This window comes from Haliotis cracherodii, unplaced genomic scaffold (genome assembly GCF_022045235.1).
Source record: "Haliotis cracherodii isolate W230 unplaced genomic scaffold, xgHalCrac1.p SCAF_10, whole genome shotgun sequence".
Classification (NCBI taxonomy): Eukaryota; Metazoa; Mollusca; class Gastropoda; order Lepetellida; family Haliotidae; genus Haliotis; species Haliotis cracherodii.
In genome coordinates, this window is record NW_027266265.1 from 42,686,464 (window position 1) to 42,708,459 (window position 21,996).

Consider the following 21,996-nt stretch of genomic DNA (forward strand, 5'->3'; position numbering starts at 1 on the left):
ACGTTTCCGAGCAAAAACGTATATAACGAACCACGTATATAGCAAACTGATTTCTCCGATCTCCGTAGTTTGTTATACCCATGTCATACTGTATTTTTTGTGTTGATTATTTTGAAAACATATTTGAGAATTATATTCCCATCAACATGTTCAACCTTATTGTTTTTTAGATAATTTAGCATAAATCAAAAATGCATCACAGTGTTTATTTGAGTCGTGTTTAGTATGTAGACAACACTTTGTAAATATTTATGCCTCTAAATTTTCACAGAACATGAATTTTATGTGTAAACAATATTAGATATTTTAAATATATAAGTTTAGGTTCTATATTTTCTTATGTGTTGATGCAGTTATTTACAGGCCACTATGATACAGCAGTTATACAGTTATAGCAGTTTGATTCTTCTGTGGTATCAGAACATTGCTTCATTAACAAATTTCTCTATTTCAGAAATTTATTCAATCAAGTGTACCTCGAGTTGTTCAAATAGTGAGAGAGCTGGCCCTTCAAGATGAGGTAAGTAACTTGTGCTCCTGTGAAAGATAAGACACGTGATAAGTTTCCCTGATGTGAAAGACCATGTGATCTTATGTCATCGCAAGTCATCTGCCTGCGTTGGTGTCATCTTCCATAATCTTTTTTCCATTTTTCAGGGGAGTGGAGTAGTCTAGTGGTTAAAGCATTCGCTTGTCACGCTGAAGACCCAGGTTCAATTTCCCACATGGGTACAATGTGTGAAGCCCATTTCTGGTGTCCCCTGCTGTGATATTGCTGGAATATTGCTAAAAGCGGCGAAGTCACTCATCCACTTTTTACATTTTTCACATTTTATCCAAATTAGCTGGATGGATTGAGCTTACGTTTTGTGTTGATTTAGTGTTTGGGTTCAAATGTTTTCAGGCATGAAAATAACATTTTCAATAAGGCCTCCAGGTAGCTATCTTGATATATAAAAAAAAATACTACTCTGAAATCAAAAGGGCCAGAAGCTTGAAACTTAGTAGGTGAGATGGTCACAACATGTACCGGTAGTTCCAAGTGTGTTCAAGGCATCTTCAGTGGAAATCAAATATGGCTGCCAGCAGCAGTATTGGAATAAATTATTGAGTGTCGTCCGTCATTCACATCCCCTCAGAAAGCACTGGACCAGTGGGATGAAATTCACATGCTTGTATCCACCGCAACACCCCAATGTTTTCAAGAAGTTCAAATTTGATTTTCAAAATGGCTGCCACAGTTTCCATTGAGAAAGCTATTTTTTTACCATTGTTCAGCCTTTTTTATTCGAATGAAATAATGTAATGAAATTTGCTGAATGTAAGTTTAGTCGAAGTATTAATTCTCTCTAAATTCATTTTTGGCTTTGTGAAGGACTGAGGAATGTGAACTTTGGCATGTATTTCTTACTTGTGGTTCATATCCAATTCCTTGTCAAGTTGCTGTCTGTTGACATTGGAACTGTTCACTGCATAACTGTGTGAGCTAGAGTGCTGTTAATATACAACCAACATCATGCCAAACTTAGCACTGTAATCATTTAATGATCCTGTTGAAAAAACAAAATACATGTTCCTCCCCACCTACTATGCCTACCAACCCAATTTCAAATAACCGGGCCGCTTTGCTTGAGATGTTTTTGATAATAGCCTGAAAGTATTCCAGTTGTCAAAGCTTGAAGTAGAATGTTAAATCTTGGCACTAGTTACATTGACTACATTATGTTTGTCCATCTCCCCAGGACAAGGCGTGTGAGGTGATGGAGCTGTTTGACGAGCTCCTGGAGACGGAAGTGGCCATTATCATGCCGCATATACGTCTCATCGTCGAGTTTAGCTTGGAGGTGAGTTGTCAGTTATACTGTTGCTAGACGTTTGCCGAATTGTCACTTTAACATGTTTGTGTGTTAATAAATATGCTAACTTACAAAGTGATACCTTTCTCCTATTGCTGTAGTTGCTACACGATTGGTTGTTGGTTGGGTAGCCTAGTGGTTAAAGCGTTCACTCGTCAAGCCGAAGGCCTGGGTTTGATTCCCCACATGGGTAGAATGTGTGAAGCTCTCTTCTGGTGTCTCTCATAGTGATTTTGGTGGAATATTGCTGAAAGCTGCATTAAACCATGAGTGCTTGCTACACGATTGGTGACATTCCTTATCTAATGAACAAATCAGCACTGCCTAGCATGAAGTTGGTGTATACTTGAAGGGCTAATACAGATCAACTGCAGCAGTGTAAATCTTTTCCGCTCTTCAAGAATGTCATCTTCCCGAGGCAAGAGAGTTAACCGACTTAAAAATTCCAGTTTCCACCCTTGCCGAAGTAGGTTGGAATTCATGGGCTCGATCGTAGCGCTACCAGTGGCTATTATCAGTTATGTCCCTTCTAAGCCTCTCCCATGGATCAATCAGATTCCACTTCCCTTATCACTTGCATTTGCTTCAAACCAAATGGCGGCATCCAGTCGATCTGATCGATAAACAAGATCTGTATTGTGAAAAAACGGTTCTTACATCGCGAAATGCATCAAATCATGTGAGCACCTTGATTAAAAACAAGAAAAGATTTTGAAATTATCTGTTGACAACAAGTTAGCGGTGCACATGATTTGCAAATCCTGCAATCGACCGAAATCTGCATGACATTTTATGAACCGTATTTCGATTATGTTGCGCGAATTTGATTAGACTATGCATAGACTCATTAGTCCAGCCAAAATGTAACTCCATAATACCAGCCTAATTCGGCAAGGGTGGAAGCTGGACTTTTATAATAGTCAGTTAACTCTCTTGCCTCGGGAAGATGCAAGAATGTAGAATACAGTTATATTGTATTCTTACTCGGAATCCCCATGTAGTTGTAAAGTACAGATGTGTTGTCTATTTTGTTCAACTTTTTTTATTTTCCAGTTAGCAGCAAATGGTGAACTGGGAGACAGTGTCCGGGTCAAGGGCATGTCCTTCATAAGTTCACTCACAAGACTCAAGAAGAAGGTACATATAGCATGAACAGTGTCAAAAATAATATATGGTCATCATAATAGAATGAAACATTAAAGAGAAATTGGCCGGATCATTTTTTCTTGTTTTTGAAATTCTCTTTCTTAAATTACCAGGATGTAGCAAAATATAAAAAATCATGATTAGTTGCGGGTTAATAGAAGCAAAAAAATGTTCTAAGTAATCATGTTTTCAATAGTCAGATCCACAAACATCGGTCAAACTTTAAAGTGTGTGCAATCAGAATGCCATATTTTATGTGTGATCTTGACCTAGGGAACACAAGTTCCTCAGATATTCAGTTGCAAACACAGTCAACGACATTTGACGTCATGAGGTTTGTAGTTCTCTTGAAGGTGAATTATTTATATTGATAGTTTAAGCTAAATGGACCGCCTTTTTGGTCTAGTGGTAGAGTGTCCACCTGGAGAGCGGAAGGTCAGGGTTCGATCCCCGGCCGTGTTATACCAAAAGATGTTAAAAAATGGTACTTGTGGCGCTCAGCATTAAGGGGCTAAAACAAGGACTGGTCATCTTGAAGTCAGTAAACTGTGGGGTATTCATGTGCTAGCACTATAAATCGGCATCAGTCCGGACGCTGACGCACACGCACACGCACCCATCACACACGCACACACACGTTGCTATATAAGTGCAATAATCTTGGACGCGACATTAAAACTGATTTCAGCGTCTCAAGCTAAATGACTGATGTACAAAGGAAGTGCCCTTTACACCTTTACATTGTTCCTGGATGATGTTTGTCGACATTGTCCTTGCATGTGTCAGATGTGACTGTGTAATTTTCGTATTTCCATTTTGCCACGGATGTTTGAGGGATTTTTGCTCATGAGTTCATTGTTTTGAATGGTAGTTACAAGTTTTTTTTTTTAAATTGCCCATTGACTACATCTTTGGTCTTGGTAACCTCATATAATCTTACAAGTGTTCCCCAGTGATCACTTGTTCCTCCAGGCTATCATGTCTGACTGTCTGATCCCTTGTTCCTCCAGGCCATCATGTCTGATTGACTGATCCCTTGTTCCCCCAGGCCATCATGTCTGACTGACTGATCCCTTGTTTCCTCAGGCCATCATGTCTGACTGACTGATCCCTTGTTCCCCCAGGCCATCATGTCTGACTAACTGATCCCTTGTTCCCCAGGCCATCATGTCTGACTAACTGATCCCTTGTTCCCCAGGCCATCATGTCTGACTAACTGATCCCTTGTTCCCCAGGCCATCATGTCTGACTAACTGATCCCTTGTTCCCCAGGCCATCATGTCTGATTGACTGATCCCTTGTTCCCCAGGCCATCATGTCTGACTGACTGATCCCTTGTTCCCCAGGCCATCATGTCTGACTGACTGATCCCTTGTTCCCCAGGCCATCATGTCTGACTGACTGATCCCTTGTTCCCCAGGCCATCATGTCTGACTGACTGATCCCTTGTTCCTCCAGGCCATCATGTCTGATTGACTGATCCCTTGTTCCCCAGGCCATCATGTCTGACTGACTGATCTCTTGTTCCCCAGGTCATCATGTCTGACTGAGTGATCCCTTATTCCCCAGGCCATCATGTCTGATTGACTGATCCCTTGTTCCCCAGGCCATCATGTCTGACTGACATCCCTTGTTCCCCCAGGCCATCATGTCTGACTGACTGATCCCTTATTCCCCAGGTCATCATGTCTGACTGATCCCTTGTTCCCCAGGCCATCATGTCTGACTGACTGATCCCTTGTTCCTCCAGGCCATCATGTCTGATTGACTGATCCCTTGTTCCCCAGGCCATCATGTCTGACTGACTGATCCCTTGTTCCCCAGGTCATCATGTCTGACTGAGTGATCCCTTATTCCCCAGGCCATCATGTCTGATTGACTGATCCCTTGTTCCCCAGGCCATCATGTCTGACTGACATCCCTTGTTCCCCCAGGTCATCATGTCTGACTGACTGATCCCCTGTTCCCCAGGTCATCATGTCTGACTGATATCCCTTGTTCCTCCAGGCCATCATGTCTGACTGTCTGATCCCTTGTTCCCCCAGGCCATCATGTCTGACTGACTGATCCCTTGTTCCCCCAGGCCATCATGTCTGACTGACATTCCTTGTTCCCCCAAGCCATCATGTCTGACTGACTGACATCCCTTGTTCCCCAGTGATCCCTTGTTCCTCCAGGCTATCATGCCTGACTGTCTGATTCCTTATACCCCAGGCCATCATGTCTGATTGACTGATCCCTTGTTCCCCAGGCCATCATGTCTGACTAACTGATCCCTTGTTCCCCAAGGCCATCATGTCCGATTGACGGATCCCTTGTTTCCCAGGCCGTCATGTCTGACTGATTAGTCCCTTGTTCCCACAGGCCATCATGTCTGACTGACTGATCCCTTGTTCCCCAGGCCATCATGTCTGACTGATCAGTCCCTTGTTCCCACAGGCCATCATGTCTGACTGACTGATCCCCTGTTCCCCAGGCCATCATGTCTGACTGATCAGTCCCTTGTTCCCCCAGGCCATCATGTTTGACTGACTGATCCCTTATTCCCCAGGTCATCATGTCTACCTGACTGATCCCTTGTTCCCCAGGCCATCATGTCTGACTGACTGATCCCTTGTTCCCCAGGTCATCATGTCTGATTGACTGATCCCTTGTTCCCCAGGCCATCATGTCTGATTGACTGATCCCTTGTCCCCCAGGCCATCATGTCTGATTGACTGATCCCTTGTTCCCACAGGTCATCATGTCTGACTGACTGATCCCTTGTTCCCCAGGCCATCATGTCTGACTGACTGATCCCTTGTTCCCCAGGTCATCATGTCTGACTGACTGATCCCCTGTTCCCCCAGGCCATCATGTCTGACTGAGTGATCCCTTGTTTCCCCCAGGCCATCATGTCTGACTGACTGATCCCTTGTTCCCACAGGCCATCATGTCTGACTGAGTGATCCCTTGTTCCCCAGGCCATCATGTTTGACTGACTGATCCCTTGTTCCCCAGGCCATCATGTCTGACTGACTGATCACTTATTCCCCAGGCCATCATGTCTGACTGACTGATCCCTTGTTCCCCAGGCCATCATGTCTGACTGAGTAATCCCTTGTTCCCCAGGCCATCATGTTTGACTGTCTGATCCCTTGTTCCTACAGGCCATCATGTCTGACTGATCAGTCCCTTGTTCCCACAGGTCATCATGTCTGACTGAGTGATCCCTTGTTCCCCAGGCCATCATGTCTGACTGACTGATCCCTTGTTCCCCCAGGCCATCATGTCTGACTGACTGATCCCTTGTTCCCACAGGCCATCATGTCTGACTGATCAGTCCCTTGTTCCCACAGGCCATCATGTCTGACTGACTGATCCCTTGTTCCCCAGGCCATCATGTCTGACTGAGTGATCCCTTGTTCCCCAGGCCATCATGTCTGACTGATCAGTCCCTTGTTCCCCCAGGCAATCATGTTTGACTGACTGATCCCTTATTCCCCCCGGCCATCATGTCTGACTGACGGATCCCTTATTCCCCCCGGCCATCATGTCTGACTGACTGATCCCTTGTTCCCCAGGCCATCATGTCTGACTGAGTGATCCCTTGTTCCCCCAGGCCATCATCTCTCACTGACTGATCCCTTGTTCCCCAGGCCATCATGTCTGACTGAGTGATCCCTTTTTCCCCCAGGCCATCATGTCTGACTGACTGATCCCTTGTTCCCCAGGCCATCATGTCTGACTGAGTGATCCTTTGTTCCCCAGGCCATCATGTCTGACTGATCAGTCCCTTGTTCCCCCAGGCCATCATGTCTGACTGACTGATCCCTTATTCCCCAGGTCATCATGTCTGACTGATCCCTTGTTCCCCAGGCCATCATGTCTGACTGACTGATCCCTTGTTCCCCAGGCCATCATGTCTGACTGACTGATCCCTTGTTCCCCAGGTCATCATGTCTGACTGAGTGATCCCTTGTTCCCCAGGCCATCATGTCTGACTGTCTGATCCCTTGTTCCCCAGGTCATCATGTCTGACTGACTGATCCCTTGTTCCCCAGGCCATCATGTCTGACTGACTGATCCCTTGTTCCCCAGGTCATCATGTCTGACTGAGTGATCCCTTGTTCCCCAGGCCATCATGTCTGACTGTCTGATCCCTTGTTCCCCAGGTCATCATGTCTGATTGACTGATCCCTTGTTCCCCAGGCCATCATGTCTGACTGACTGATCCCTTGTTCCCCAGGCCATCATGTCTGACTGAGTGATCCCTTGTTCCCCAGGCCATCATGTCTGATTGACTGATCCCTTGTTCCCCAGGCCATCATGTCTGACTGACATCCCTTGTTCCCCCAGGTCATCATGTCTGACTGACTGATCCCCTGTTCCCCAGGTCATCATGTCTGACTGATATCCCTTGTTCCTCCAGGCCATCATGTCTGACTGTCTGATCCCTTGTTCCCCCAGGCCATCATGTCTGACTGACTGATCCCTTGTTCCCCCAGGCCATCATGTCTGACTGACATTCCTTGTTCCCCCAAGCCATCATGTCTGACTGATCAGTCCCTTGTTCCCACAGGTCATCATGTCTGACTGAGTGATCCCTTGTTCCCCAGGCCATCATGTCTGACTGACTGATCCCTTGTTCCCCAAGGCCATCATGTCTGACTGACTGATCCCTTGTTCCCCAGGCCATCATGTCTGACTGACTGATCCCTTGTTCCCCAGGTCATCATGTCTGACTGAGTGATCCCTTGTTCCCCAGGCCATCATGTCTGACTGTCTGATCCCTTGTTCCCCAGGTCATCATGTCTGATTGACTGATCCCTTGTTCCCCAGGCCATCATGTCTGACTGACTGATCCCTTGTTCCCCAGGCCATCATGTCTGACTGAGTGATCCCTTGTTCCCCAGGCCATCATGTCTGACTGACTGATCAGTCCCTTGTTCCCCAGGTCATCATGTCTGACTGACGGATCCCTTGTTCCCCAGGCCATCATGTCTGACTGACTGATCAGTCCCTTGTTCCCCCAGGCCATCATGTTTGACTGACTGATCCCCTGTTCCCCCAGGCCATCATGTCTGACTGATCAGTCCCTTGTTCCCCCAGGCCATCATGTCTGACTGACTGATCCCTTATTCCGCAGGCCATCATGTCTGACTGACTGATCCCTTATTCCCCAGGTCATCATGTCTGACTGACTGATCCCTTGTTCCCCAGGTCATCATGTCTGACTGACTGATCCCCTGTTCCCCCAGGCCATCATGTCTGACTGACTGATCCCTTCTTCCCCAGGCCATCATGTCTGACTGACTGATCCCTTGTTCCCCAGGCCATCATGTCTGACTGTCTGATCCCTTGTTCCCCAGGTCATCATGTCTGATTGACTGATCCCTTGTTCCCCAGGCCATCATGTCTGACTGTCTGATCCCTTGTTCCCCAGGTCATCATGTCTGATTGACTGATCCCTTGTTCCCCAGGCCATCATGTCTGACTGACTGATCCCTTGTTCCCCGGCCATCATGTCTGACTGACTGATCAGTCCCTTGTTCCCCCAGGCCATCATGTCTGACTGACTGATCAGTCCCTTGTTCCCCAGGTCATCATGTCTGACTGACGGATCCCTTGTTCCCCAGGCCATCATGTCTGACTGACTGATCCCTTGTTCCCCAGGCCATCATGTCTGACTGATCAGTCCCTTGTTCCCCCAGGCCATCATGTCTGACTGACTGATCAGTCCCTTGTTCCCCAGGTCATCATGTCTGACTGACGGATCCCTAGTTCCCCAGGCCATCATGTCTGACTGACTGATCAGTCCCTTGTTCCCCCAGGCCATCATGTCTGACTGACTGATCCCTTATTTCCCAGGTCATCATGTCTGACTGAGTGATCCCTTGTTCCCCAGGCCATCATGTCTGACTGACTGATCCCTTGTTCCCTCCAGGCCATCATGTCTGACTGACGGATCCCTTGTTCCCCAGGTCATCCCTTGTTCCCCAGGTCATCATGTCTGACTGACGGATCCCTTGTTCCCCAGTCCATCATGTCTGACTGACTGATCCCTTGTTCCCCCAGGCTATGATGTCTGACTGACTGATCCCTTATTCCCCAGGCCATCATGAAGCAGAAGCTTGTCCCAGCCATCCTCCAGGTGATGTTCACTGTCATGACAACCACGGAGGAGGACGATGACACTGAGGAAGACGAGGATGTGGAGTCACACTCACCTGGACAGTATGCACCACAGGTAAGGTTGTCAGGTTAGAGAAGTTATAAAGAATATTCTATTGACAATGTTCTAAATTAAACATAACAAACGAGAGGTCCTTGTCCAAAACCCTAATGGTTAAAGAATCAGGGGTCCCTGGATACAAATACCATAGATGAAGACACTTAATTTTTAACACTGTATTACTATTTCGAAGATTCCGGGGTAGAATTGGTCTTTAGCAACCCATACTTGCTGTAAAAGGTGACTATGCTTGTCGTAAAAGGGACTAACGGGATCAGGTGGTCAGGCTAGCTGACTTGGTTGATGCATCACATTGATCCCATGATTCCAAGTTTTGCCCACAAGCCAACTTGCATAATAATGATTTTTATGCTATGACTATTGATATTAAATACTGAAAACAGTTGTATCTGTTCATTGCTGGGGATATTGATCACAAAACCGCCGTCTGTATCGATAGCAGACCAGGGTTGACTTCGCAATACAACTGTTTTTGTGAATGTGTTAGCTTACATTTTTTATTAACAATGAACTTAATTAAGTTGCAAAAATGTTTTACAAGCTGATATTTTCCTTGATAAGTTTAGGCTTCATCTATCACACCACAGTCTCAAGGAACACAGTGTCATAGCAAAAAAACACTTCAGGCGGAATGGTGTTGAAAGAGTGTAGTTAAACTTTCACAATAATCTTAACACCAATGTTTGTTTACGATAGTGCTTTGAAATTGTTTTATGCCAGTCAGTAAAACCCATGGGGCGTTGTTACAAAGGTCTGTCTGTCTGTCTATCTGTGTGTGTGTGTGTGGACAGAGTTCACGAGATGGGGACAGTCCAAGCAAGGTGGCCTCACAGGTGAAATGGAAAAGTTATTTTGATGTTATTTTTCTGGCATTTCATTTTCTTTAATGTTGAGACCATGTTGGTTGGCTTTACCAGTTTGTCAGTGGATTATGTGTTCATTAGTTACTACTTATTTCATTGTTTTCAGTCTTTTCACATTTCTCGTGACTAAGCAACAACTGTGTTTGTTCTCTTTATTCTTCTGAACTGTTCATTTGAGGCCATTAATCTAAGGAACCCCACGAGTGATCTAAGGCAACGCACCAGTGATCTAAGACACCCCAACAGTGATTTAAGGCATCCCACTAGTAATCTAAGACACCCCATCAGTGATCTAAGGCACCCCACCAGTGATATAAGGCATCACACCAGCGATCTAAGGCATCCCATTAGTTATCTAAGGCATCTCACCAGTGATCTAAGGCACCCCACCAGTGATCTAAGGCACCCCATCAGTGATCTAAGGCATCCCACCAGCGGTCTAAGGCACCCAACCAGTGATCTAAGGCTTCCCACTAGTGATCTAAGGCACCCCACCTGTGATCTAAGGCATCCAACCAGCGATCTAAGGCACCCCATCAGTGATCTAAGGCATCCCACCAGCGGTCTAAGGCACCCAACCAGTGATCTAAGGCTTCCCACTAGTGTTCTAAGGCACCCCACCAGCGATCTAAGTCACACCACCAGTGATCTAAGCCATCTCACTAGCGATCTAAGGCACCCCAATAGTGATCTAAGGCATCCCACCAGTGATCTAAGGCATCCCACCAGTGATCTAAGGCAACCCACCACTGATCTAAGGCAACCCACCAGTGATCTAAGGCATCCCACTAGTGTTCTAAGGCACCCCACCAGTGATCTAAGGCATCCCACCAGTGATGTAAGGCATCCCACCAGTGATCTAAGGCATCCCACTAGTGATCTAAGGCATCCCACTAGTGATCTAAGGCACCCCACCAGTGATGTAAGGCATCCCACCAGTGATCTAAGGCACCCCACCAGTGATCTAAGGCAGCGACCAGTGATCTAAGACACCCGCCCAGTGATCTAAGATACCCCACCAGTGATCTTAGACACCCCACCTGTGATCTAAGTCAGCCACCAGTGATCTAAGGCACCCAACGAGTGATTTCAGGCACCCCACAACTGATCTAAGGCACCCCACCAGTGATATAAGACACCCAACCAATGATCCACCAGTGATCTAAGGCATCCCGACAGTAATCTAAGGCATCCCTACAGTGATCTAAGGAAACCACGAGTGATCTAATGCATCCCACCAGTGATCTAAGGCACCCCACCAGTGATCTAAGGCATCCCACCAGTGATCTAACGCATCCCACCAGTGATCTAAGGCATCCCATTATTGATCTAAGGCATCCCACCAGTGATCTAAGGCAGCCACCAGGTATACAAACTCCAGTTGCATCCCTTGGCTGCACCAGGAACTGTTGATCCTGGGCTCTAGTTCCAGATGCACTGAATCATATCCGCAGTCTGTCAACTCCATCCTCGTCCCTGTGGGTCCCCATCTGTGTCATTCCACACTTTCCTTCCACAGTTAGATGAATGGTGGAATTATAAGGCAGATATAGTTCAAAGTGACTTGACATCTACCCGACTGACTCCATAATTGAAGTTGGGCAGATTGAGAATAATAATAATGATGATGATGATGGGCGTGGCATGTTATCATTCTCTAGTAGCTACGGTGCTTGCTCATGCTTATATTGCTGACTGCAGCTTTCAATAAATCTGCTTTCACTCACTTTGAATTGAATATTTGAAAATGGGAGTTTCTTCCTCTTTAAAACTTGATGCAAGAGGACACATCTCCAGGACCCACTTGCACAAAGCGATCTTAGCGCTAAGATGACCATACCTCCCATACTTAAACATAGTCTTGCAGTAATCTTAGCGCTAAGAAGGATTTGTCCCAGTGTAATTGCTGTCTGTGTTTATATGGTGATGTTAATCACTGAATGCAGGTTGTCGACTGCTATATCAGGCGTCCATGTTGTTCATGTTGATCAGTGTATTTACTGTACAGGTTATCGACACACTGGCTCTTCATCTTCCTCCAGACAAGCTTGTCCCAGAAGTGGTAAGTAAAACAATTTGTTATCCATGATGTTCAAAATAATCAGGGACAGTTGTTTAGCCTAGTGGTTAAAGCGTTTGCTTGTCACCTCAAAGACCTGGGTTTGATACCCCACACGGGTACAACGTGTGAAGCCAATTTTTCGTGTTCCCCTGCTGTGATATTGCTGGAATATTGCTAAAAGCGGTTTAAAACCATACTCACTGACTAAAAATGATCAAGTTTACCAAAATCCTTACAAGGCACTTTTATCCACTCTAGCACACTGTGGACATATGCAATCTTTTTTATTTTGGGAGATGATGGAGACATTGTTGACTTAAGACTTAGCGACCATGTGTCTGGTAGCTATGGTAACTATACAATATGTCTTATGAAAGATGCCTCTAGTTGAGAGTGGTCTGGCCAGTGACAAGCCAGTGACAAGCCATGTGTCTGGTAGCTATGGTAACTATACAATAAGTCTTTTGAAAGATGCCTCTAGTTGAGAGTGGTCTGGCCAGCGACAAGCCAGGGTTCCGGAAGGCTGCATACATTGCTATGGCTGTCATAGCTGAGGGCTGTGCTGACTACATCATGAGCAAGTAAGCTACAATACCAACTTGATTTTTTATTGCCATGGTTAATCATGTTACAAGGACCGCTTTACTCCACGGTGAATACAGGGCATAGAGGGAGCTAGTGATTAATGCAGACTACCGACCGAATTCGACGCAATAAGCGCTCAGCTCTTATGAGACTTTTTTAGTGCTTGCAATTAGGCCATTTACAAAAAGGTCCAGTGAACATAGTTCAAAGGGGCTAATGGCTTGTACACAACTGGACTTGTCATTTCGGCGGTGGATACGAGGATTTCATGCTTGTTATATGTTGCTATTTGTTAATAAAACACATAGCAATAATCATGTTAATAATCACAGGAGTTTTTAGCAACTGAAGTTTACATTAAGTTGAAAATTGAATTATTTTCCAATGAAACAGTCTTCTGAATGTTGCTCAATGTGTCCAATTGATTTTTCGTGGTTGTATGATCCTCAGGGAGCTGAGAATGAAAACCTTATTATCATTACCATCTCCAGGCACCTGAAGGCCATCCTGCAGTGTGTGTGTAAAGGCCTGAATGATCCCGACCCCATTGTCAGAAACTCAGCACTGTTTGCCCTGGGACAGTTCTCCGAGCATCTACAGGTAACAGTAGCAATACTGATTGGCTGGTTTGGGTCACATGTACTTTAAAGATGTGCGACCCGTAAAGATCCGTGGTAGAATAGATCTTCAGCAACCCATGCTTGCCATGAAAGGAGACTGAGCTTGTCGTAAGAGGCGACTAACACGATCGGATGGTCAGGCTCCCTGACTTGATTGATGCATGTCATCAATCCCAATTGCGTGGCTCAATGCTTATGATGTCAATCACTGGATTGTCTGGTCCAGACTTGATTATTTACAAACTGCCATCATATAGCTGGAATATTGCCGAGTGTGGTGTTAAACAAAAAAAATAAAATAAAAGATCTGCATGGTTGAGACAAAAAATATTAACCTCACAAAAAATGTGTGCATACCAGGATTTCAATTGTTTTATGTTTGGTAATCTAAATTGTTTGGTGGTGTAACTGTAAATATTAGTATAATTAATCCCCTCTGAAAATGCAGGTTAGAATTGGTCTCAGTCGGAATCGGGTGGTTGGGCTCGCTGACTTGGTGGAGCTGTGTCATTGTATTTCAATTGCATAGATTGATGCTCATCATGCTCATGACATCAATCACTGGAATGTGTGGTCCAGACTTACTATTTACAGAGCACTGTCATATAGCTCGAATGTTGCGGAGTGCTGTGTTAAACAACAAACAATTGATTAATAATTGTATGTTTTTTTCTTTTCCTACGTTTTAGTATGCAATTATACATGAGAAATGCAATATATAACTAAAAGATAGCTTTCTGTCCCTTTTGAGCATGGTGATATGAAAGACTGAAGACCGAAGTCTGACAAAAATCAAACATCAAAATGTTTCTTTTCCCATTACAGCCGAACATCAGCAAGTTTGCCTCGGAGTTACTTCCCCTGTTGTTCCAATATCTAGGGCGGGCTACACAGGAGGCTGACAAGAACCCTAAGGGTCTCACCAAAAGTTACTACGCGCTGGAAATGTTTATTGAAAATCTAGGTGTGTAAAATGTAGGAGCAGTCTGCGACTTTACTCTCTAGTCCGAGTCTGGTAAAATTCTGTTCAGTGTGGTAAGCTTGGCTAAAAATAGTCCATATGATAACGCAAAACTCCTCTGAAAAAGAGGCTTAGAGCCATGTTCGGGCGGTAGACTCAAATATTTTTGAACCCACTGTAAAAGGTCATTTTAACTTTTGTAGTATTGTGATAGTTAAAAATACTATTGCGAAGTATTCTGAGCCTCCCTACCTTCAGACAATAATTAATTCCTTACTTCATTGCACATGGTGTCAAGCCAAAAAATATCTTCATGTTTGTTTCAGTAGATAACAAGAGAATATATTTGGCGATTTAAGCGAGGGAAACTCTTATTATAGTCTCGTGTAGATGTAAACTTATGAATTTGCTCTGACTAAAAATCAATGGATAGATATCACACCATTTAATGCGTTCATGCTTTGGTTCAGTAAACAACAAGTGAATATGTTTGGCGATTTAAGGGAGGGAAACTCTTATTATAGTCTGGTGTAGATGTAAAGTTATGAATTTGTTTTGACTAAAAGTCAATAGATATATATTATACCCGGGGGTACATGTAGACTAGATTATACATGTCTGTAATTCTTTCACATCTTTCAGAATATTGATTGCAAATAAATCAACATTCACATTCCTAAAGGTCATGAGTGGAATTGTCTATCAGTGTTGTATCATTAAAGCAATTGCAACCGTCTGTGATTTCCAGAAAAAGAAATCCTTCCATTCTTGCCGAACCTGATGGAGCACCTGTTGATGGTGCTGAAGAGTTCCCCGTCAATGAGAGCCAAGGAGCTGGCCATCAGTGCACTGGGAGCTGCAGGTGAGTCCCCCCCACCCACACCTCCACATCATACCCTGTAGATCTCCCCCAGCCCATGTTGGGTCTTATTTCAGCTCTGGAGCGGTCAGGTAGCCTACTGGTTAAAGCGTTCGCTCGTCATGCCGAAGAGCCGGGTTCAATTCTCGACATGGGTACAATGTGTGAAGCCCATTTCTGGTGTCCCCCGCCGTGATATTGCTGGAACATTGTTAAAAGCGGCGTAAAACCATACTCACTCACTTTTTCAGCTCTCGTCAGCCCAGGTGACTCACTCACTCAACGTTGTCATTTCAGCTCTGGCGGCTAAGGAAGGTCTGGTGCCATACTTCCAGGAAGTGATGGATCACTTCAAAGTGTACCTCACTGCTGTCGACAACGAGGACATGAGGAAACTACAGATACAGACTATAGGTACAATAGCCTAAAGCCTCACAGTTACTGTAGAAGGCTTCTGTATAATGTTTGCTTATCAATATGTACTTTGAACCTGATAGTAAAGTATTTCTACTTGATCTGGACTGCACAGATTACTGCCCTTTAATGATTGAAGTGATCCTAGATAGATAAGGGGATGTGATTTGATCGTATGCCGTGTCATGGGGATCACAAGAACAACTGTAAAACATCTTACTCATTAATTATAGACAACTTTATCTTAAAAACAAGCCTTTATCTGAGTATTTACAGAGCTCCAGATCTGCATAAAATATCTGCATAAAATACGCATCAGAAATGCAGAAATTATGCAGTAAAATAAAGTCCAAGCGTATCAAATACGCAACAAACATTTCAGATACGCTACAAAAATAAAACTTGTGCGTATCATCAAAATATTGTGAAGTAACCCTGTGTATTCGATTAGCAAATCAGCAACTTATTTTGAAATTAAAAGCGGGCATTCCGTCAACCTTGCCAGACTCTACAATGACAGTTACATCATGATCATTTGCCATCACACTTTCCTGTGTAAGTATCGTGGTATTTTTTAGTCCTATAAATCTCTCAAACCCACACGACACCAGTTTGCAGGGACCAGATGAATAGTGTTTTTAAATATTTAACTTAAATACCCACATGTGTAAAAGCTAGTGGGTAACAGAAATTTGAATACCTAGATAGAATTACTGATAGCCAATGATTTTAAAATGCATGGGTAAAATACACCAAAAGCTTATCTGGAGCTCTGATTTACAATATATGTCTGACGCCCAGTGTCTAAAATAACTGCCTGCCAGCCGACATCTGGCAGATAATTTGAGGACTATTTATGTATTTAGTTTTATTATGACTCTTTGTAGATTCTCCAGTAATTGTTTGCATTCTTTCAACTGAATCAAGACGTGATCTGTCAAGATTTTGCGATTTTTCAATATTTATAATGCCTGAAGGCGGGCAGGTAATTTTGAATATGGGCTGGAGACACTTTGGGTCACATCTTGTTGGGTTTTAAGGTTATTTCAAACACTGGTGATGTTATCGGTATATCGCGAAAGATCACGATAAACATGGACGTCCGAAAACGTATGATCTCTGAATGAAAACATATGATCCACGATACATGGATATCCAGTGTATTATCTCTCTATTCTATTTTGAACAGGCACCCTGGACACTTTCACCACTTCCGTCGCAAATTTGGCAGGGGATTTCACTTGTTTTTGAGAATCATTTGATTTGACAGCTATTTTTAGTGTTGTGCCTTTTGGTCAGGATTCAGAACATAGCTATGGTAGTTAGTAGCTCCAGGGTATTTATCCAAAAAGAATGGAGATATGATCTACTTGATAAACAAGGATGCATATTACCTGTCCAGACTCATTCAATGTTATAATTCCTCTCAGATACCCTTGGAGTGCTTGCGCGGAGTGTTGGTGACGAGACCTTCCTGCCTCTGTGTAAAGAGTGTATTCAATTCGGTATCAACCTGCTGGAGAACGCTGATGACCCAGATGTCAGACGTTGTGTGTAAGTAAATACATTAAGGGATGAAGAAAGACAAGTTCTATGATGATCACTTGCTGGATAAAGGTGTTAGGATCTACACCGAAACGCCGCACTAATTGTAATAAAGAAGTTGTTCATCCATAGAACTTGTCTTTCTTCATCACACCAACTTCTAAATGCCACTGAAAGAAGTTATACATTAAGGGATGTTTAGAGCGTCTGGACAAGATATCACTCTGGTAACACAATGAGATTTATTAAGATCATGGCTCTATATGTCATGCAAGAAAGTATCCTGGTGGCTGTGTTAAACGAGTGGGTTGTATTCAAAAGTTTCTGTAACAGAGTTGTTTAAAAGTAGGACAAATTACAAGTGTGAAAAATACATAAACTTGTGGTGGTGCAGCCTGGTGGTTGTCATGGTGTAGAGCTTGACGACCCACACAGATACTGGTTGACTGTGTCTAACCAAACCTATTTTGTCTGCTATGATTCATCACTATATGGCTGAAATTATGCTGATGCAGCGTTAAATTTTATCCCATCCCATAGTTGTACTGGGATCCATTGGTCATGGGCTTTGTACCAATTATGATTCTTGGCCTGTCAGGAAACATTAACTGTGCCTCTCAACTTCTTTTCTTAGCGGTGTTAAACACTCACTCACTCACTCACTCACTAGTCTCAGATAGGCACAGGTACATCATGCAAGATGCCATTCCAGTCACACCAGTGCTGAATTAGGCATAAAACTATGCTCGCTCGCTCACTCACTCACTCACTCACTCACTCACTCACTCATGATGTATTAGTAGTAGTTGTATACTGACTGTAGGGCTGGGACAGGTAACTCGGGTACCCATGGTTAATCATGTGATATATTGCTTAATGACAAAATTATCTAAAACTCTGTGGTTACACTAGAAGTCACTAATGTTTGCATTTATTTCTGACGATGCACCGATTCCTTCTGACCTTTATTGGTTTCAATAAAGATAAAACTTCAGTCTACTTCAGTGTATGCATGACCAGATCGTTTTTTACATGTATCTAAATACATTTTGCCAGGCTACAGTCAAACTATTCCCAATCGGACATTTTGTACCCAACTCTTGAGACCTATAGCGGGTACCCGGGTAGGGCCGGGTAATAGGGTGTTGGGTAACCGGGTAGTAAATTTGGACTCGTCCCAACCCTACCTGACTGACTCCTGGTGTTCAGCTACAACCTCCTTGACTGTGTTTTGTCTTTTGTGAAACTTAAGTTTTGTCTGCTATGATATTCAGGGGCGGTCGCGAAGCCTAGTGGTTAAGCGTTCGCTTGTCAGGCCGAAAACCCGGGTTCGATTCCCCACATGGGTACAATGTGTGAAGCCAATTTCTGGTATCCCCCGCCGTGATATTGCTGGAATATTGCTAAAAGCGCCGTAAAATCAAACTCACTCACTCACTCACTCACTCACTCACTCACTCACTCACTCACTCACTCACTCACTCACTCACTCACTCACTCACTCACTCACTCACTCACTCACTCACTCACTCACTCACTCACTCACTCACTCACTCACTCACTGCTGTGATATTCATGAAGTATTATAGGTAGTTGTGTACACGTACAACCTGTTTGACTGTTTTGTCTCTAGCTACAGCCTGTTTGCTGCTGTGTCCAACCTGTTGAAGGGGGAGATGGGCTCCTATCTGGCCAAGATAGTGCACTACATGTTGCTCTCTGTCAAGTCCAATGAGGGCGTTACGGTGAGTTAGTCCTCACACACTCGAATCAATTCAACAATCTCTTTCACAATCCTAATCTCTGAAAGCTTTGTCCAAGGCCAATCATAATCTTTTTCAGCTTCATTCTGACCAATCACAATATGACCAATCACAATCTATTACAGCATCCTTCTGACCAATCACAATCTATTACAGCCTCATTCTGACCAATCACAATCTATTACAGCATCCTTCTGACCAATCACAATCTATTACAGCCTCATTTTGACCAATCACGATCTATTACAGCCTCGTTCTGACCAATCACAATCTATTACAGCCTCATTCTGACCAATCACAATCTATTACAGCCTCATTCTGACCAATCACAATCTATTACAGCATCCTTCTGACCAATCACAATCTATTACAGCCTCATTTGACCAATCACAATCTATTACAGCCTCATTCTGACCAATCACAATCTATTACAGCCTCATTTGACCAATCACATTCTATTACAGCATCCTTCTGACCAATCACAATCTATTACAGCCTCATTCTGACCAATCACAATCTATTACAGCATCCTTCTGACCAATCACATTCTATTACAGCCTCATTCTGACAAATCACAATCTATTACAGCCTCATTTTGACCAATCACAATCTATGACAGCCTCATTCTGACCAATCACAATCTATTACAGCATCCTTCTGACCAATCACAATCTATCACAGCCTCATTTTGACCAATCACAATCTATTACAGCATCATTCTGACCAATCACAATCTATTACAGCCTCATTTCAAAGAGGAGGCAGAGCAAGTGGCCATATTCAATGATGGTGATTTCCAGGATGAAGAAGACATAGGGGATGACGATGAAGAGGATGATGATAATAACAAAATTGATGGGTACGTTGAGCGGGATATTATCTATAAGCCATACAGAAGATTACAGATTTATGTAACCAGAAAGCCTCTGGGGCTCCGAAATTTTCGGATGGCACCTTTCATGAGAGATCCGAGTCCAACATATTTCATTGAATTCTCTATACATTGAAATCTATCCTCGATTATGTTGTGTGTTATATCTTCATTCATTATGATAAATACCCTGGATCCATCTGATACCAAAGCGACCCGTGAAGACCCGGGTTAGAATTTGTCTTCAGCAACCCATGCTTGTCGTAAGAGGCGACTAACAGGACCCGATGGTCAGGCTCGCTGACTTGGTTGATGCATGTCATTGTATCCCAGTTGCGTAAATCGTTGCTCATGAAACCAATCACTAGATTGTCTGGTCCAGACTTGATTATTTACAGACCGCCATTATATGGCAGGAATATTGCTGAGTGCGATATTAAACAAACAAACAAACAAAAAATTATACCGAAGCTTTGTTTCTGAAATGACATCACCATCTCTACCTCTATTATCACTAACATTGCACAGGTGTTCTCTTTTCCATGAGTGTAATCTGATTGGATGATTATTTTTAGCAGTGCATTTTCTGAAAAGGTTCAGAACAAAGCCATGGTAGCGAACTGATCCAGGGTATTAATCATCACAGAAGATATAGTACCCTAGATTAGTGAGGATGATACCTGTTATAAAATGACCAATTTGGCTTAACAAAGAATAGGTACACAGAAATGTTGCTTAAAATACATATTTTTTTAAGAATAGACATGGTTACTAGTCTGTTGGTCCAAGACCAGTGGAAATCTAGACGAACTAGTTTATTTTCCATAACTCACTAGTCCGAGATGAGCTGTGGACTAGTAGGCCATCATGAGTCATCGTCCAGGGTCATTCCAGGTTCGAAAAGCTCCTCTTTTCCTCATGCTAATCGTAAGGGTTCGAATGATGATGAAGCTGTCAGTCTCTGTGACTTTGTTGATTTGTTGTCATAGTAACCCAGTGGTGACGTGCAATGTTACGTATGTTATCAACTGTGGGTTATCATTGGTGTGATATTGGTGTGATATTGTTGTGATATTGTCGAATATTTGCGTTATACAAAAAAATGTGCTTTCCGTCACAGGTTTTCCTGGTCCAAGCTCTATTATATATTTAATATACCGAAATATAGCTGGAATATTGCTGACCAAATGTTTTTAATTCTGTCAGTCACTGTTTTATTTGGTCTGGACTCGATCATCTACAGGACGATGTGACTATTGCTGACTACGATAAAACAACATTTTGTTGAGTATAATGTTAATGTTGTGTCCCCAGCATCAGTGTGGAGAATTCCTACCTGGACGAGAAAGAAGACGCGTGCACGTCTCTTGGGGAGCTGGCCGTCAACTGTGGGTCAGTATCTCCATCTCCATCGTAGAACTTGTTACACTTGTTTGCATCCTTAGTCTTACTTATCTGATGCAGCCTTTGCAATAGAATTCACATGGCACATCTAGCCTGTTTCATAGTGGAAGTTGTTGCAACTTACAAATACCCTCTCTGACAATATGATCCAGGTAGAGAATAGGCCTTCAGCAACCCCTGCTTGCCGTAAGAGGTGACTACGCTTGTTGATAGAGGCGACTAATAGGATTGGGTGGTCAGGTTCGCTGACATGCTAGATGACTGTCATCGTATCCCAATTGTGTAGATCGATGCTCAAGATGTCAATCACTGGATTGTCTGGTCCAGACTCGATTATTTACTGACCACCGTCATATATCTGGAATATTGTTGAGAGCGGCGTTAAACAGCAAACAAACATTGAAAACATTTCTGCAAATATTTAAAAGTTTCATTTATTAACATGTGAGGAATGGGAAGGAAGTCTTTCTGCTATATATGCATGTATATTCTGCTTTCTCGCTCTCACCTGCCCTAGGCAATGGCATTAACTGACTATGTAAGTCCTGTTTTCACCCTTCCCAAACTAGCCTGGAATTTCATCGCTCGATCGTAGCACCACTGGTGGCTATGACAAGTTATGTCCCATCTATGTCTATCCTACTGACCAATCAGATTCCATCTCTCATATTTACTTGCATTTGCTTCCAACAAATGGCAGCGCCCAGTCGAGACGATCTGATTGATAATCAAGATCTATTTTGTAATAAAACGGGTTTACATCACGAAATGCATAAAACTACTTGAGCATCTTGATTAAAAACTTTAAAAAA

At 43.5% G+C, this 21,996-nt stretch overlaps 1 protein-coding gene across 1 annotated transcript in view; it reads left to right on the forward strand.

The window, feature by feature from the left end:
• The window catches only part of LOC139454403 (importin-4-like), a 38,290-nt gene that overhangs the window by 6,879 nt on the left and 9,415 nt on the right, over nt 1-21,996 (forward strand). Inside the window, exons 8-21 of the mRNA XM_071236078.1 lie at nt 455-520; nt 1,743-1,844; nt 2,910-2,993; nt 9,097-9,231; nt 12,109-12,162; nt 12,634-12,743; nt 13,239-13,347; nt 14,193-14,331; nt 15,077-15,190; nt 15,485-15,601; nt 17,032-17,155; nt 18,780-18,891; nt 19,653-19,768; nt 21,095-21,172. Of these exons, the coding sequence (XP_071092179.1) occupies nt 455-520; nt 1,743-1,844; nt 2,910-2,993; nt 9,097-9,231; nt 12,109-12,162; nt 12,634-12,743; nt 13,239-13,347; nt 14,193-14,331; nt 15,077-15,190; nt 15,485-15,601; nt 17,032-17,155; nt 18,780-18,891; nt 19,653-19,768; nt 21,095-21,172 (1,460 nt within the window). The remainder of the gene's footprint in view (nt 1-454; nt 521-1,742; nt 1,845-2,909; nt 2,994-9,096; nt 9,232-12,108; nt 12,163-12,633; nt 12,744-13,238; nt 13,348-14,192; nt 14,332-15,076; nt 15,191-15,484; nt 15,602-17,031; nt 17,156-18,779; nt 18,892-19,652; nt 19,769-21,094; nt 21,173-21,996) is intronic.